The sequence below is a fragment of the Desmodus rotundus genome, chromosome 7, assembly GCF_022682495.2.
Source record: "Desmodus rotundus isolate HL8 chromosome 7, HLdesRot8A.1, whole genome shotgun sequence".
NCBI classification, from domain to species: Eukaryota; Metazoa; Chordata; class Mammalia; order Chiroptera; family Phyllostomidae; genus Desmodus; species Desmodus rotundus.
The window spans coordinates 10,531,603-10,546,313 of record NC_071393.1 but is presented as its reverse complement, the minus strand read 5'-3'; the positions used below and the strand labels follow the sequence as shown (position 1 = coordinate 10,546,313).

Below are 14,711 nucleotides of genomic sequence, written 5' to 3'. Positions count from 1 at the left end.
AGAAGTTTTCCCTAAGCTTTTCAGTTTATAGATGGCACCATTTAATATTTGAACTAAAGGCATTAACATAATTTACTAGTGACAGACTTTCTCTAGGTAAAGGAATCATAGATTTAAAGGGTCTTGGCTTCTGACTTGTGGTTTGGCACAGCTAAAGTCCTTGCAGGCGAAAAACACTTAACTTGTTGATATTACACCAAAAGCCACAAAAATGGAAATTACTATACATAACTGACATTATAAAGCAACTCTGTTTCAACTTTTAGTATTTTATACCATTAATTCTCTCTTTAAAAAAATATATATATATACCATTAATTCTTAACTTATGACTCACCCTGCTGAGTTGGTCCAATAACCTTTGGTTCTGTTCAGATAATTCCTGGACAGCTCGTGTTTTTTCTCGATCTGCCTCCCGGAGGTGAACTTGCTGCCTCTCCAACTCATCCTGAAGCTGCTTCACATCACTCTCCAGCTCTGACACACGCCCTTCCCACTCCCCTTCTCGGTTCTCAAATCGTCTTCTCAGTTCATGTTTCTCTTGTTCTAAGTGCTGGGTGAAAAGTGAAGAGGATTTAAAAACTGTTAAAAATTCCACAGCCTTTCATTTTTTTTCTCTTCGCATACGCTCCTAACTTTTCTTTTTCCAGTTAGTCACCACAACCAAACACTGCCACTTAGGAAAAGTTGTCCATTTCACAGCTATGAAAATATTCTTCTTCCAGAGTAGAAAAGGAGTTGGTCTCTTAAAGAGATTCCCATTCCTATAGAAAATACTGAATACCATGCTTATTCTTGTCCTTGGGCATGGGACAAGCCTTGGGCATTCCTAGACTTAGGAATTCACTAGAAATTTTTTGTCATCTAATTAATTGGTGAAGTATATATTGAAACAACTCAAAATGACCCCTTAAGAAGGCTTCTGTTGAAATCTTCTATTATGCCTGGCATAATATCAGGCACTTAGAATCACAGACTTTTCAGAGACAGGAAGAACTCCAGAGATCCTTCAGATTAACTATCTTTCCTTATAAACGAGGCAACAGAACAAGCTTAAGGTCAATACCAGTAAATGAGAGAGCTGGGATTTGTGTCTAAGTGACTTGACCCTTTTTAGTGCTCTAAATCACAACTCAATAAACATTTGTTGCTGTATATAGCACTGTATTTCAAAATCATTAAGGCAGGTTCAGGTTCAGGCCTACTTTAAATCATGGCCTATTAGCCTTGCATATTTATTTCTGATCCATTCTTGAGTGTCTGCTCTGGGCCAGCCACTGTGCTGGGGACATAGTGATGAAAAAAACAGGCATGATGCTTACCTGTATGGAGTTTTTATTCTACTGGAAGAGGCTGATACAAGTAACAAGTTGTATATGACAAATGGTATGCAGGGGAAGTATAAATGGTTTTGAAGGAGCAGTTCAACAGAAAAGGATTCTTTTGGGTTGAAGAAAGTAAGAACATGTTTTTGTTCCTATGAGATAAATATGAATGACTCTTTTCAGAGGCGAGTATGTTCTCCTACTTAAAAGCATAGTAGGTACAAAAAAGCCAAGCCTACACCTAAAGGAATATATGAAACATAAGTTAAAGCAATGGTCCTCAACTTTTGGTGCTCTCAGAAAAGCTCTGGTATAACTGTCCCAAATATACAAACCGGAACCCCAATTCCGAAGACTATGATTCAGTTAAGAATGGGATGAGGCCTAGGTATGCATCCACCCAAGGGTTCTACAGGAAATCCTGATGCACTGAAGGCTGATATCAAGCGTAAAATTATTTCCACAGGCTAAGAGGAACATGTGAATCTTCTCCTTCAGAGTACTCAGTCATCTCTTCACCTTGGGAAGCTATGCTCGTAGTCTATCCAAGATTTAACTTTCCAAATACTTTTTGGAATGCCTCTTTTAGAATGCTTTAAGGGCCAGTGTATAGTTATACAGGAAAATCAGCCCCAATACTTCACATCTGAGATGTGTCTAAAAAAGAGAGGATCTCATTTCATCCTGGCATCTTATTCCCCTTACTTTGCTCTGGATGACTTGGGAATGTTTCTGAAAGTCGAATTTACCCCCAAAGTGAAAGTTTACCATGACAGAGCAGTCCAAATAATATGCCAAAAGATAAAAACAGTGATCCAAAATTAAAATTCTGAGCACATTAACAAAGATAGTTAACAAATATTGAAATAAATGTACAGCCGCCCAAGTTGACCACCTTCAGGGAATAACTCATTTGGACACAGCCACTCTAGTACACTTGTTGAAAAAGTCACATTATAGTTATAATGTGACATTATACAGCCTCAATTTGGAGCATGTGGGAAAAAGAGTGACAAGGGAGGGACTTCTACTCATCAGCATGAGAATTTTCTGCTCTAACCTTCCAAAATGAGAATGTTTTAGACACTTCAGAAAGATGAAATTCAGAAACAAATGCTAATTGCAATCCTAAAATTGTGATTCTTGGTTTTATTGCGCTTTTCCAAAATGAAAAATATTGAGCAGAAGGCAACAGCAAGAACTCAGTAATCACAGTGTTACTGAGAGGCCAGATAAATTAGGCCTGTGTTCTAGAAGAACAGAGAGCCTTAAAAATATTCAGCAAACAGCTGTTAGTGAACAGCCCAACCAAGCAACTAAAACAATCCAATCCACTTGGGAGGAGGAGTTGAGGACAGGTGGTGCTGATCAATCCACTCTGTCCTATATCTTTGGACATGTGACAAATTTCTTAATTCAGGTTTTCCAACACTTGGAAAAAAAGCAAGACCTTCCTATTAATAAACATACAGACTTTAGCCTTTTATCTACTCTGAAAAAAGAAAGGTTTCTCCTAGAATTATATTTCTAATTAAGTGCTAAGTTAACCAGTGAACTCTAGGCAGAATTATCAGCGAGTGTAGAGCTCATGCTATTCTTTGTTTCTTGGGACTATGTGGTATCTTGGAAGTTAATATCTATACCTGAAACTAATATATTATATATAATAATTATAGTCCCAATTATAATAATTATAAAGGGAAAAAGAGGAAAAAAGTATCCAAACTGTTAAGGCCACCAAAACAAGAAAAGTCTAAGAAACTGTCACAGCAAAGAAAAGACTAGATAGATATGAAAACTATCAACAAATGTAATGTATCCTGGATGGAATCCTGGAAGAGAAAAAGACACTAGGTAAAGGCTAAGGAAAGCTGAATAAACTAAGGACTTCAGTTAACAACAACATAACAGTATTCATTTCTTAATTACAGCAAGTGTCCCACACTACTGTAACATATTAACAATAGAGGAAACTGGATGCAAGGCATATGGAAACTCTCTGTCCCATCTTTCCAATTTTTCTGAAACTCTAAAACCATTAAAAAAAAAGAGTTTATTTAAAACTCCAAAGAAACGAAAGCTAAGTTATCATTAGCCTACCTAAAATTAGTTGTCATAGAAATGGATTTCTGCAAAGGACAGAAAAAGCAACACCATTCTCTCAAGTCCAGGATATGGTTCTTGAAAAATACAAAGAAAAAAATACTATGTTTTTAAGTGGACCAAGCACTGAATGCAAATAAGGACCCCTAGATTTGCTTCCCTAAATCTACTATGACTCTCATTAAATAAACATTTTCATCTTACTTGTTTTGCCCTCTTAAAAAAAAAGTACAAGAATCATGAGACTTGGCCTAGGGGAGGGGGAAGAAAAGTATTTGAGGGGAAAGACCACCTCTGCAGTAAGAGATAATTTACTCTCAACTGGAATGAAAAAGGAGGGGATCCTATCAAAAAACTAAATATTTAATCTCTGAAGAAAAAAGTGTATAAATGCAATTGACTATCATAGTTCATATTCTGGAGGTGGGGGGAACCCCAAGGACCTGGTTGGCTGCAAGTTTTAAAATCAAATGGGCTAACTGTAGATGCAAAGAAGTAAAACTTTAAAATGCCTTTAGAACTTTAAGCATATGAAAATCTGATTCACTGAGTGCATAAATACAGGGTAGATAATTTAAGGATGGAAAAAATGACCAAAACCTTAAGTCTTTCAAGTTAAACTGAGTCTTCATTTTAACCCTAAGAGATATAGGACAGCTAAAAAATGTCTGTTAACCTTCAAACCATTAAAAAGTTTAAAGAGTGTGCCATCAGTTAAGAGAGGTGCGCAAGATCAAATTGTTTTAAATGACAAAACAAAATCTTGCATTTGGTACACACAGCTGGAGAGGTATTCAATACGAACTACTGAAGAGGTAGAAAGGATCTTGAAAATGGCTCTGAAGTTAGAAAGGTGCCAATTTTGAAGTAGTAAGGAAGCATGTGGGACTAAAACAAAACCAGTCTCATTATTGAACAGTCAAACCAACATTCTCTCAGAATCTACTGTTTTTCTTTCAAACCAGCCTGTGAAAAAAACGTGACTTCACTGTGTGGCAGTTTGTGGAAAATTACAAATGCTTTGTAGGTAAGAAAAAAGCATTTGGTCTTCTACCTCTAACTGTTCAATTTAATTGAAATTATAGCAGAGTGGCTGTGTTATAAACTTGAGAAAGTATTTTGTCTAAGCAGACACTCTAAAATCTAGGCTGCTTAAAAAATACACAGTGGGGAAAATTCACTTGCAGGTGTCAAATGAAATAGGCCCCTGTTAATCAGGTTTGTCACTCTCATATTAACACTAAAAGAATTAACAAGGAACTAATGACAACATCTTTATATTTTTAAATGTATGTGTAGTTAAAAAAAAAAACTAAACATTTTTAATGGTAATTTTTAAACATACCTAGAAGAAATAGTATAGCTGAACTCTGTATCACTCAGCTTCAATAATGCTGTTTGGCTTTTTAAAAATAAACTTTTAAAAATGTTATTTTTTAAATTGTGGTAAAGTAGAGCATTCTCCCCTTAGCTGCGGTTTTGCATTCCAGTTTCAATCACCCATGGTCAACCTTGGTCCAAAAATATTACATGGAAAATTCCAGAAATAAACAATTGACAAGTTTTAAATTTTGCGCCCATCGGAGTAGCATGATCAATCTCTCACCCTCCCACTCTGTCCTGCCTGGGAAGTGAATCATCCCATTGTCCAGCGTATACACTCCCTGCCAGTCAGTCACTTAGCAGCCCTCCGGGTTATCAGATTGACTGTCTCAGTACTGCAGTGCTGGTGTTCAAGTAACCTTTATTTTACTCAATAATGGCACAAAGCTCAGGAGTAGGGATGCTGGCAATTTGGATATATATGCTGGAGAAGCTGTAAGTGTTTACTATAAGTAAAAAGGTGAAAGTTGATGACTTAATTGTTCTGTTTTGTTATTAGTTGTTGTTAATCTCTTACTCTGCCTAATTTATAATTTAAACTTTACCATAGGTATTTATGTATAGAAAAAAACATAGTAGATATAGGGTTCGGTACTGTCTGTGGTCCAGGCATCTACTGGGGGTCTTAGAACATCTCCTCTTCAGGTAAGGGGGGAGTACAGTGCATGTAATTTAAAATTTACCGTCTTAATTTTTAAGTGTACAGCTCAGTAGTGTTAAGTACATTCGCACTGTTGTGCAACCAACCTCCAGAAATTTAAAACAAACTTTTAACACTAGAGTTCATATGCTGACCTGCAGAGGAGTGAAGATTTAAAAAAAAAAATAGTTCAAGGGCTTTAAACTATTTTATAAAGTCGAAAGTAATGTATTCTTTTACCACAGAACCTTTTCTGTTACTGAATTTTGAAATCCTTTTTCCTTTGTTGAAGAAATGTATAAAGGCTCCGCACGGAACCCAGGGTGTGTGTAACTGCACACTCAGGAGTACTCTGAAATCTACCGCTAATCACACTGACTGATACGATGGTCCTTTCAAGTTTGCTGTCTCTTCAATCAAGTCCCTCAGGGAAGGAATTCCAAATCAAGTATAAATCTCTGCAGCAATACTTCCAGATAGAGCCGTGTAATCAAATCTCTTAAAAAAAAAAAAAGAGAGACACCCATTTATTTGTAGACCTCTCCTTCAAGTGAAAATTCAACAATTCAATTCATCGGGTTGCTTTTTGGCAGTCTACCTATAGGTTTCACAAACCGCTTTTCAGAGAGGTATCTCAGGAGTTCATCGACTGGCAGACCCAGTTAACAGGCCGACTGAACTCCAGGGCACTCACTGGTTTCCTTTTTTCTCCCTGATTTACTTTTGATATGCTGTTGGACTACAGACGCTCTTAAATGTTGTTATAGAAAAGTTTCGGAATCTACATTGGAACTGTTCAGCCAGCGGCAGTGATATGGAACCAGACCAGGGTCAATTTCAGACCTTATTCAGGACTGTGCTATTCTCTTGTAACTAATGAAAAAAAAAACCCCAACAAAACTGGTCGCAATCAAAGTGGTTAACAATGGTAAATGCACAGGCAGAAAAAGATAAGCTCCACTGTCTCCCCTTTTAAAATCTAATTTTGAGAAATGCTGGTGTTCCACACCACTTTCAAGACCCGTTTCTAGGTAAGGGCAAGACATGGCAGAAATCTTACAGCTCCTTCAAGGGGTATTTATAACAATAGTTGAAGCAATAGGGTTCTCCTATTTGTCTGTCCAATTGCACACTCAATCTGTGAGACCCAGAACACAGAAAAGTACCGTTTAAATGCACACAAGTACTGGGGTCCAAATTAAACCCACTCCTGCGCGTCACATGCTGAGCCCGGGCTGGCCTGGCTGCAATGGAGCCCCATTTCCTAATCCCCGAGAATGTGAAGGCTATATAAAGCTCCTTTAAGGGCACTTGTTTCCCACAACTCTGAGCTGCCAGGAAGTTAAGACAAGGGCATCTGGAGGCCTTAACGCCCAGACTGGAAAGCTGTAGGCTAACACCCTGATTAGGGATTAACTACTTCTCTGAAAACCTGAAGCATATTTCAAATGCCTCTCCTTTCTCACTTCTCTGTGTGCAGACATCACCTCGGTGCTGTATAAATTAGTCATACTGTAAGCGCTATTTTAGATACTGTGTACAGTACAGATATAGAATGGCCCACAGTGGTTGGAGCTGTGCATGGACCCGTTTGTTTGGAAACGGGGTGGGAAAGTCAGAGGTATTCAATGTGTGCCCTGGTCCTGTAATCCCAAACCCTCCATCCTACCCCCACCCTTCCAGGTGGTTTTCTGTGAGGTGGGGTGAGGAAGGAAAGGGTGGAGTGTGGTGGGGTTCCCGAAGCTGCCCAGGGCCTGGCGGGTGCCTAGGCTCCCTATTTGCCACCCATCCGAGGGGAGACGTCCTCACCTCCAGTTTGTCTGTCAGCTCCTTGTGCATCTGTTCGTACTGCCGGCTCATGTCCTGGTTCCTCTCGAGCAGCGCCTTGCCCAGCCGGGCTGCCAACACCAGATCTTTCTCCTTCTGCCGGATCACCGACAGCAGGTCGGGGTCCTGGGCAGGCGGCGACTGTAGGCCGGCTCCCTCGGCCAGAGGCCCAGGCTCGGCCAGAGGATGGTCCCCGGGGTCTGACGGCCGTTCCCCGGCTGCCAGCAGCGCCAGCTCCTCCTCTAACGCCAGTTCCAGATCCCCCGGGCCCCCGGGGAAGGAGACCAGGGCGGTGGCAGCTGGACTCCCGACTGCGTCTGTGGCCGCGGCGGGCAGCTCCATGCAGCAGGCGCTGTCCGGCTCGGAGGGTGCTGAAGCGGGGCCCGCCAAGCCCAGGCAGAAGGCGGACATGGCCCGCGCGTGCGGAGCCCGCAGCTGTGCGGCCCGGCCGGCGCGCGCCAGGCTGCAGGGGGGAGGGGCCCCGCCGCACCGCCCCGCGCTTCGCTTTGCCTCGCCTTGCGCCGCGGCACGCGCCCCCCGGGTCCCCGCGAGCCCTGGGCGCCGGCGCGCGCCGGCCCGCCCCTCCCCCACTCCAGCGGCACGAGTCCTCTCCCCCCGCCCCCTGGCTCCGCTGCTGGCCGCTGAGGAGCGGAGGAGCAGGTGGCAAAGGGAAGGCTGAGAAAGGGAAGACTGAGGGGCCGCAAAGCGGGAGGTGAGGTTTCGGGGATGAACCCTGCCGCCGCCGCTGGGTTATCAGCCGCCCTGTTGCTGCTGCTGCCGCTGCCACCTCCGGCTGGGCAGCGCTTCACGGGGCGGGCTGCGCTCCGCTGTTGCTTCGACGCTCGCTGCTACTGCTGCTGCTGCCGGCGGCCGCTCTCTGCAGCCGCACTCCATGTCCCTCAGCTCGGCCACAGCCCCAGCAGCAGCAGCTGCGGCGGTGGCGGCTGCTGGCGCCGAAGCGGCGGCTCCACATCGCTCGCAGCGCAGCAGCCGGGCGAGCTCCTTCCTGCCTCCCTCCCGCTCACCGGCTGGCCGCACCCTGCCCTGGGCTTCCGGCCGCGCCCCTGTCCCCGCCCCTTGCTGGCGCCGGACGCGTGCGGGCACCTGTTCACCGCGCCCGCGCGGGATTCGCCAGCCTGTGGGTCTCCTCAGCGGCGCCCAGGTGGCGCCGGCAGCCTTAACCCCTGCGCTGCCTCATCCTCCGGGGGAGACTGCGCACGCCGCCAGCGGAGGCGGCTGGCGCATCCTTAAGGCTTGCATCGGCCACGCCCCAGGCCTCGCGTCCACCTCCGGGCGTGGCCCCGCCCCCAGCACACTCACTCTGGGGTGCAGCCTCGCTCTCACCTCCCCGCACCGCTCTGCCTTAGCCTCCTTCCCCGGTTGGAGCAAGGCCCCGCCCCCAGTCCCCTTCTCACCTCTGGTTAAGGCCCTGGCCTAGCCCCGCTCCCACTTCGCGGCTGGGGCTGGGGCGTGTCTCAGAATTTGGTGATGTTCTGTGTTGTCCCCGCCTCTTAGTTGGCCTCGTAGGGGACTGGGGACCTTTCTCCAAGACAGGTGACTAAGCCCCGAGAGAGACTCGCAGTCACGGAATTTGGGGCCTGGGCCCCACGGGAGCTAAGCAGTCAGGAGAGGGAGCCCTAGAGAGCAGTAAACAGGGATGATGTTTCAGAAACCCAGCCTCTTAATGATGATGACTCAGGGATGTAAGGGACCAGAACCTCAGAAGAAAGGAGTGCTGTTGAGAAATAACAAAAAAACCCACTGCTCACAGAGGAGAATGGAGTAAAGAATGTCCCTAATAATAACTTCTGTGTATTTGGCATTTAGTACACGCCAAGTTTGGTGTTAAGGGCTTTATACCCATTATCTTAAGAAATGAGTGTCGTCACTCTTCCCATTTTACAGAGGAGAAAACTGAGGCCTCGAGACATGGAGTCATCTGTTCAGGTCGTTACAACAGGATCAGATCCAGGCAGGCTGACTCCAGGGTTCAGGTAAATCATCGTTCTTGACTCTTCACCTATGAGAAGTCTAGAGGAAGATAAGTGTTAATTTGTGACCAAGGTGGCCTGCGTCGAAATAGAAGGTGGTACTAGGGTAGCGTCCTGCGATGATCAAAAACAGGACTGAAGAACCTCCTTGGGCGATCGCTCTGACCTCATTGGTGATGCTCTGTCTCCTAGTTTCAGAAGCTGTCCTGTCTAAAGCTGGAATTGGTCCCTGTTCTTTCCCTTTCCTCCTGGACAACAAGCCCTTTTTGAGTTAGATCATACCTAGACTCTTTTCATCACAGTGAGAGGGGAATTTCAGGACAAGAGGCTGAAATGGGTCAAATGGTTTCTCATGGCTTTTATTCTTTATTAAATTCAGAGCCTACTAGCCCTGGTTGCAAAGTTCAGTTGATTAGAGCGTCCTCCCCATACGTGGAGGTTCGATCCCTGGTCAGGGCACATATACCAGAATCAAGCAATGAATGCGTAAATAAGTGAAACAACTAATTGACCTCTCTCCCTCTCCCATCAGTTCAAAAAAAGTTCAGAGCCTGCCAGTTTTTAGATATATACATCACTTTCTACCCTCAAACTGAAAGTCAGACTCTGAAAGGCCCTAAACCTTAGGGTTGGTTTTGTTCACCTGTTGATTGGAAAGGAGACAGACAACAGAGGGGTTCCCACATCAGTCTTAGAGCTGAATGTTGGAAGTTGACCATGGCCCCATTCCAGCAGTGGAGTGTTCTAACACTTTTTTAATGCCCTCTTGAGCAGAACTGTGAGTCCCTTTGTCTGTTTTGATCTGGAAAGGACAGGTTCTCCCTAATCTATTTATAGAGACACACAGATCAAGAGCAAACAATTCCTAATCAAATGGAGTTTCACTATTTATTTTTCCTACATCCAGATTTGCAGCCCATCTTTCCAAAAAGGTCTTTGGCCTGCCTTTCTTGAATTCAGTGGTCCTGCTCTATTAGACTTACCTCTAACTGTGAGAATGACCTATCACAGTGCTAACTCTAGCTCCTGAAGAGATCCTTCCTCGTAAGTTTCCACTGCCTAACCTGACTGGGAAGTGATCATTTTCCACTGTATCGATTTGCCATAAGCACTGTCTTCCTGTGAATAATCAAAGAAGAGCAGCCCAAGTTTGGAGAACTACTTAGAATAGCGGTTCTTACACTTTTTGGTCTCAGATCCTCTTTATACTCTTAAAAATGATTTAAGATCTCAAAAACCTTTAGTTTATATATGTTTAGATACTCATATTTACCATGTTAAAATTAACTGATAAAGCCCTGGCTGGTGTGGCTCAGTGGATTGAGTGCTCGCCTATGTGAACCAAAGCGTTGCCAGTTCGATTCCTAGTCAGGGCACATGCCTGGGTTTCGGGCCAAGTCCCCGGTTGGTGGTGCATGAGAGGAAGCTGATTGATGTTTCTCTCACACATTGATGTTTCTCTCCTTCTCTTTCTCCCTCCCTTTCCCTCTCTAAAAATAAATAAATAAATAAATAAATAAAATTAATGGATGAAATATTACTTCATCTAAAAATAGTTATAATAGCCCTGGCTGGTGTGGCTCAATGGATTGAGCACCAGCCTGTGAACCAAGGGGTTGCCAGATCGATTCCCAGTCAGGGCACATGCCTGGGTTGCAGGTCAGATCCCCAACAAGGGGCTCATGAGAGGCAACCACACATTGATGTTTCTCTCCCTCTCTTTCTCCCTCCCTTCCCCTCTCTGAAATAAATAAATAAAATCTTAAAAAAATATTTATAATAAACCTATTACATACTAACATCATGTGTTTTAATGAAAAATCACTATACTCAAATTTTAAAAAGTGAACAAGAGGAATGGCATTATTTTTCATTTTTGCAAATCTCTTCAATATTTGGTCTAAGAGTAGAAAACTGGATTTTTGTATCTTCTTTTCCATTCATGTAGTGATGCTTTGATTGAAATATATAAAGAAAATCTGGCCTCACAAAGATATGGATGAGAAAAGAAAGAATATTTTAATAGCCTTTTGAAATCATTGTGGATATTTTTCTTTGACATTATGCCAAAACTCGACAAGTGATAGCTTCTTAAAGGTTCATCGTAATGTGGAATCTAAAACCATATCAAGGAAATCCATTGATCTTTCATTTAGCATGGATATTTTACCCATGCATGATAAATTCTGTAACAATACATATTAGTCATTTTGAAAATATCAGTTCACTAAGTTATGTAGATCTTCCAAATATTGTCACATGCCATTATATTTTTAAAAATCACATTCATTCATGTCACCATTGATCTCACCAGAGAAGTCTTTATTGGCAAACTGTCAAGCTCACTGGTGCAGATTTGAGTTTTCCAAAATTTTTATTTCCACTTATAAAGCTCCAATTTTATCATTGGCAACAGTATTGTCATTGTTTTCCTTGAAGTGACAGTGTTGTTTCATCTATTTTTGAGAAAATGTCTGCCAAATACTCAAATCTGAATACCATAGTTTGTCAGGCATTCTTTTTTCTTAATTTTACTTTTTATTTTTTATTTTTAGAGAGAAGGGGGATGGGAGGGAGAAAGAGAGGGAGAGAAACATTGATGTGCAAGAGAAACATCAATCGTTGCCTCTCATACATCCCCTTATGGGGACCCGGGGCCAAAACCCAGGCATGACCCTGACCGGGAATCAAACCAACAATCTTTTGCTCTGCCGGATGACAGCCACCTACTGAGCCACACTGGTCAGGGCATGTCAGTCAGTCATTCTTAAGTAAAAATGGTGTTCCATAAAAACCATGGCTAGTCAGCTCATAATTTAAATGGTAGTACAAGTGTTTTTAATATCTCAAGACAACCATTGTGCAATAGTTAGCTATGCAGCAAAAATGCTTTATGGGTTCCTCTCATGGAATATTAAAAAGATGGGTACTGAAGGGTCAGGATTTAGTAAAAGTACTGTTATCATCAGGCACATTCTTCAGTGAGACTAGCTTTATTTTTTTCCCCTGTGTAAGCACACGGTAGTGAAGAAGAACATGTCCATCATCATCATCATGCTAATGAATCAGTAGAGTTACCCACCATTGTTTTGGCACCATCTGTGCAAATGTCAACACAGTGTAAAATGAAAATAGTGTTAGGTCTTTAGTAGTATGAAATTAGTTATACTATTACTAATAAAATTAAAATTTCTATTATTGCAATGATTATGAAAATAGTGTTTACAGACATCATGAAAGACATCTTTGGGACCTTCAGGAGTAGGTAAACCACAGCCATTCAAGACCATTAGGTCAGCCTTGAGATAAGAAGAGTAAATAAGTACCTACCTACTTGAAAATTAGTGCCAGGGTTTAAAACTCAACAAAGCAAAGTTATGAAAACCCTCAGGCTTCTAAGTAGCTTATTGTTTGGTTTATTCTGCTTGATACTAGCGTAATAGTAGCTAAAATACATGTAGCTTTTCATTTCTTAAATTCTCTGTGACATCTCATTTAATTCTCACAATAATCCTATAATGCTAGTATGTAACCCCTATAAATATGTTACTTGATATTATGATGCTGGTGTTTTAGGCCTGACTGACTCTTAACTATTATGCCCCAATTCACATTTTTATCATTTAAATATATGGAATATATTTCCTTTAAATATATTTGCATTTAGTGTTGCTTTTGGTACCTGGATATCCTGGTTGAACTTGGATATGGCCAATCATAACATACTATGGATGTATTTCTACATAAGTGCTGTTATATCAGTAAGGGCAAAACATGGAATTTTCCTTCTAAGAAATCCTATTTCCAAATATGACAACACTTATCGAATTTCTCCAACTCGTTTTATTAACATCTTGATCTGCAAAACCTGGAAAGTATAAAAGACAAAACATTCTCCAGAAAATTTATTTTTGAAAAGTCAAGTGTTGAAGAAGCACGAGGAGCTGGCAAAACATGTGATAAGGCAGTTCCACGCTTGGTATTTTCATTCAGTGATTACCAATGTGTGTGCATTTTTTAAGTTGCATATTTTATTTATGAACTAGTGCTGGAAACATAACATTTTCTCAAATGTTACCCAAAAGCTTTTTATATATTTTTTGAGATGAATTGATTTAACATTTTGCAAAATGTGGTGTATATAGCCCTAGTGATTCTCAACTTGGTTTTTGAGGGAAAAACATTAACTTCAATGGTTGGTGTTCACCAGCGTCGGCCTTTAGCAGACACCTTGTTCTGCCTAGCATGGGCGTGTGCTTTCTCTGCTCCCCATCAGGGTACCCCAGCTCACCCTGCTGGGACCCCTTCCCAGTATCACCTAAATTGCAGCAGCCCATACCCCACACTCATCTTTCCCTTTTGCCCAGACCATTATTATGCCTAAGCGTCTACCTCCAGCCTCACCATTTCCTTCCCTGCCAAGCTCCTTGTTTCTCTCAGTGTCTGGTACACTTGACTCAGTCAAAGCCTCATCTTGCCCCTCCTCCTGATTCCCTCTCCTTCCGATTCTGTCCCTTTCCACCACCATTTCTGCCCAACTTTTCTCTTCCAGGTAGGTGAGAGTTTCCTTCTCCCAAAAGCATTTGCTTAACACCTCAGGTCTGGCTGTCTTTTTCATCGGTATCCATTATTTTCTAACTACTTAGAAAACACTCATGAGTTTTCAGTTCCAGACCCATCTCTCCCTTATCAGGCATTTCCAATCTTTCCCCTTACTGATTAAGAGCATGGACTCCAGACGGAGCCAGACTTCCTGGGCTGGCATCCCAGTTCTGCCACTTATGACTTGGGTGATCTTGAATCCCTATGCTTCAGTAACGTCCTCCATAACATGAGGATAATAATAGTACTTACCTAGTAAGGTCATTATTAAGACAAGATGTCCTATATCTAAAGCACTTAGAATGATGCATGGCGCATGGCAGGTACAATGTGTGCGTGTGATAGATAAGTACGTGACATAACCGAGTACAGATCTCTCCCTCTGAGACCATGATCTTTCCTAACTTTTACATCTGTCTTCCTTTCCCGTCTAAATAAATTAAATGTATTAAGTTAAAAATGAGTCAACTCAAATAAAAATGATAAATAATAATATAGGTGGCACTGGGTATGGGAAAGCCATGATGGCGGTATGCAAATGACTGAAGTTGGTGTATGGCGGAGTTATTGCCGAGTGATGACCTGAAGTTCCTGGGTTAGATCTGGCATCGAGCATCTGTGACCATTTGAGCAAGGCATTCAATGTGCTTGGGCTTTGTTTGGTTTCCTGGTCTGTGTGGTAAGAGGTTGGGCTGGATGATCATCCTTCATCACCTAAGCTAGTGGTTCTCAACCGGAGGTGATTTTGCCCCTTGGGAACATCGGGCAATATCTGGAGACATTTTTGGTTGTCACAACTGGGAGGAAGGGTTGCTACTGGCATCTGATGGGTAGAGGCTA

General features: G+C 42.5%; 1 protein-coding gene across 3 annotated transcripts in view; it reads right to left on the bottom strand.

Moving 5' to 3' along the window:
- BICDL1 (BICD family like cargo adaptor 1) overlaps positions 1-8,655 on the bottom strand; it is a 73,582-nt gene extending 64,927 nt beyond the window's left edge. For 2 of the 3 annotated variants that reach the window (XM_053927925.2, XM_053927927.2), the window contains exons 1-2: positions 7,261-8,655; positions 338-553 (exon numbers count right to left, since the gene is read on the bottom strand). In XM_053927925.2, the coding sequence (XP_053783900.1) occupies positions 338-553; positions 7,261-7,689 (645 nt within the window). In that variant the 5' untranslated portion in view covers positions 7,690-8,655. The remainder of the gene's footprint in view (positions 1-337; positions 554-7,260) is intronic. The other variant, XM_053927926.2, reaches the window with a different exon arrangement.
- Positions 8,656-14,711: the final 6,056 nt, after the last annotated feature.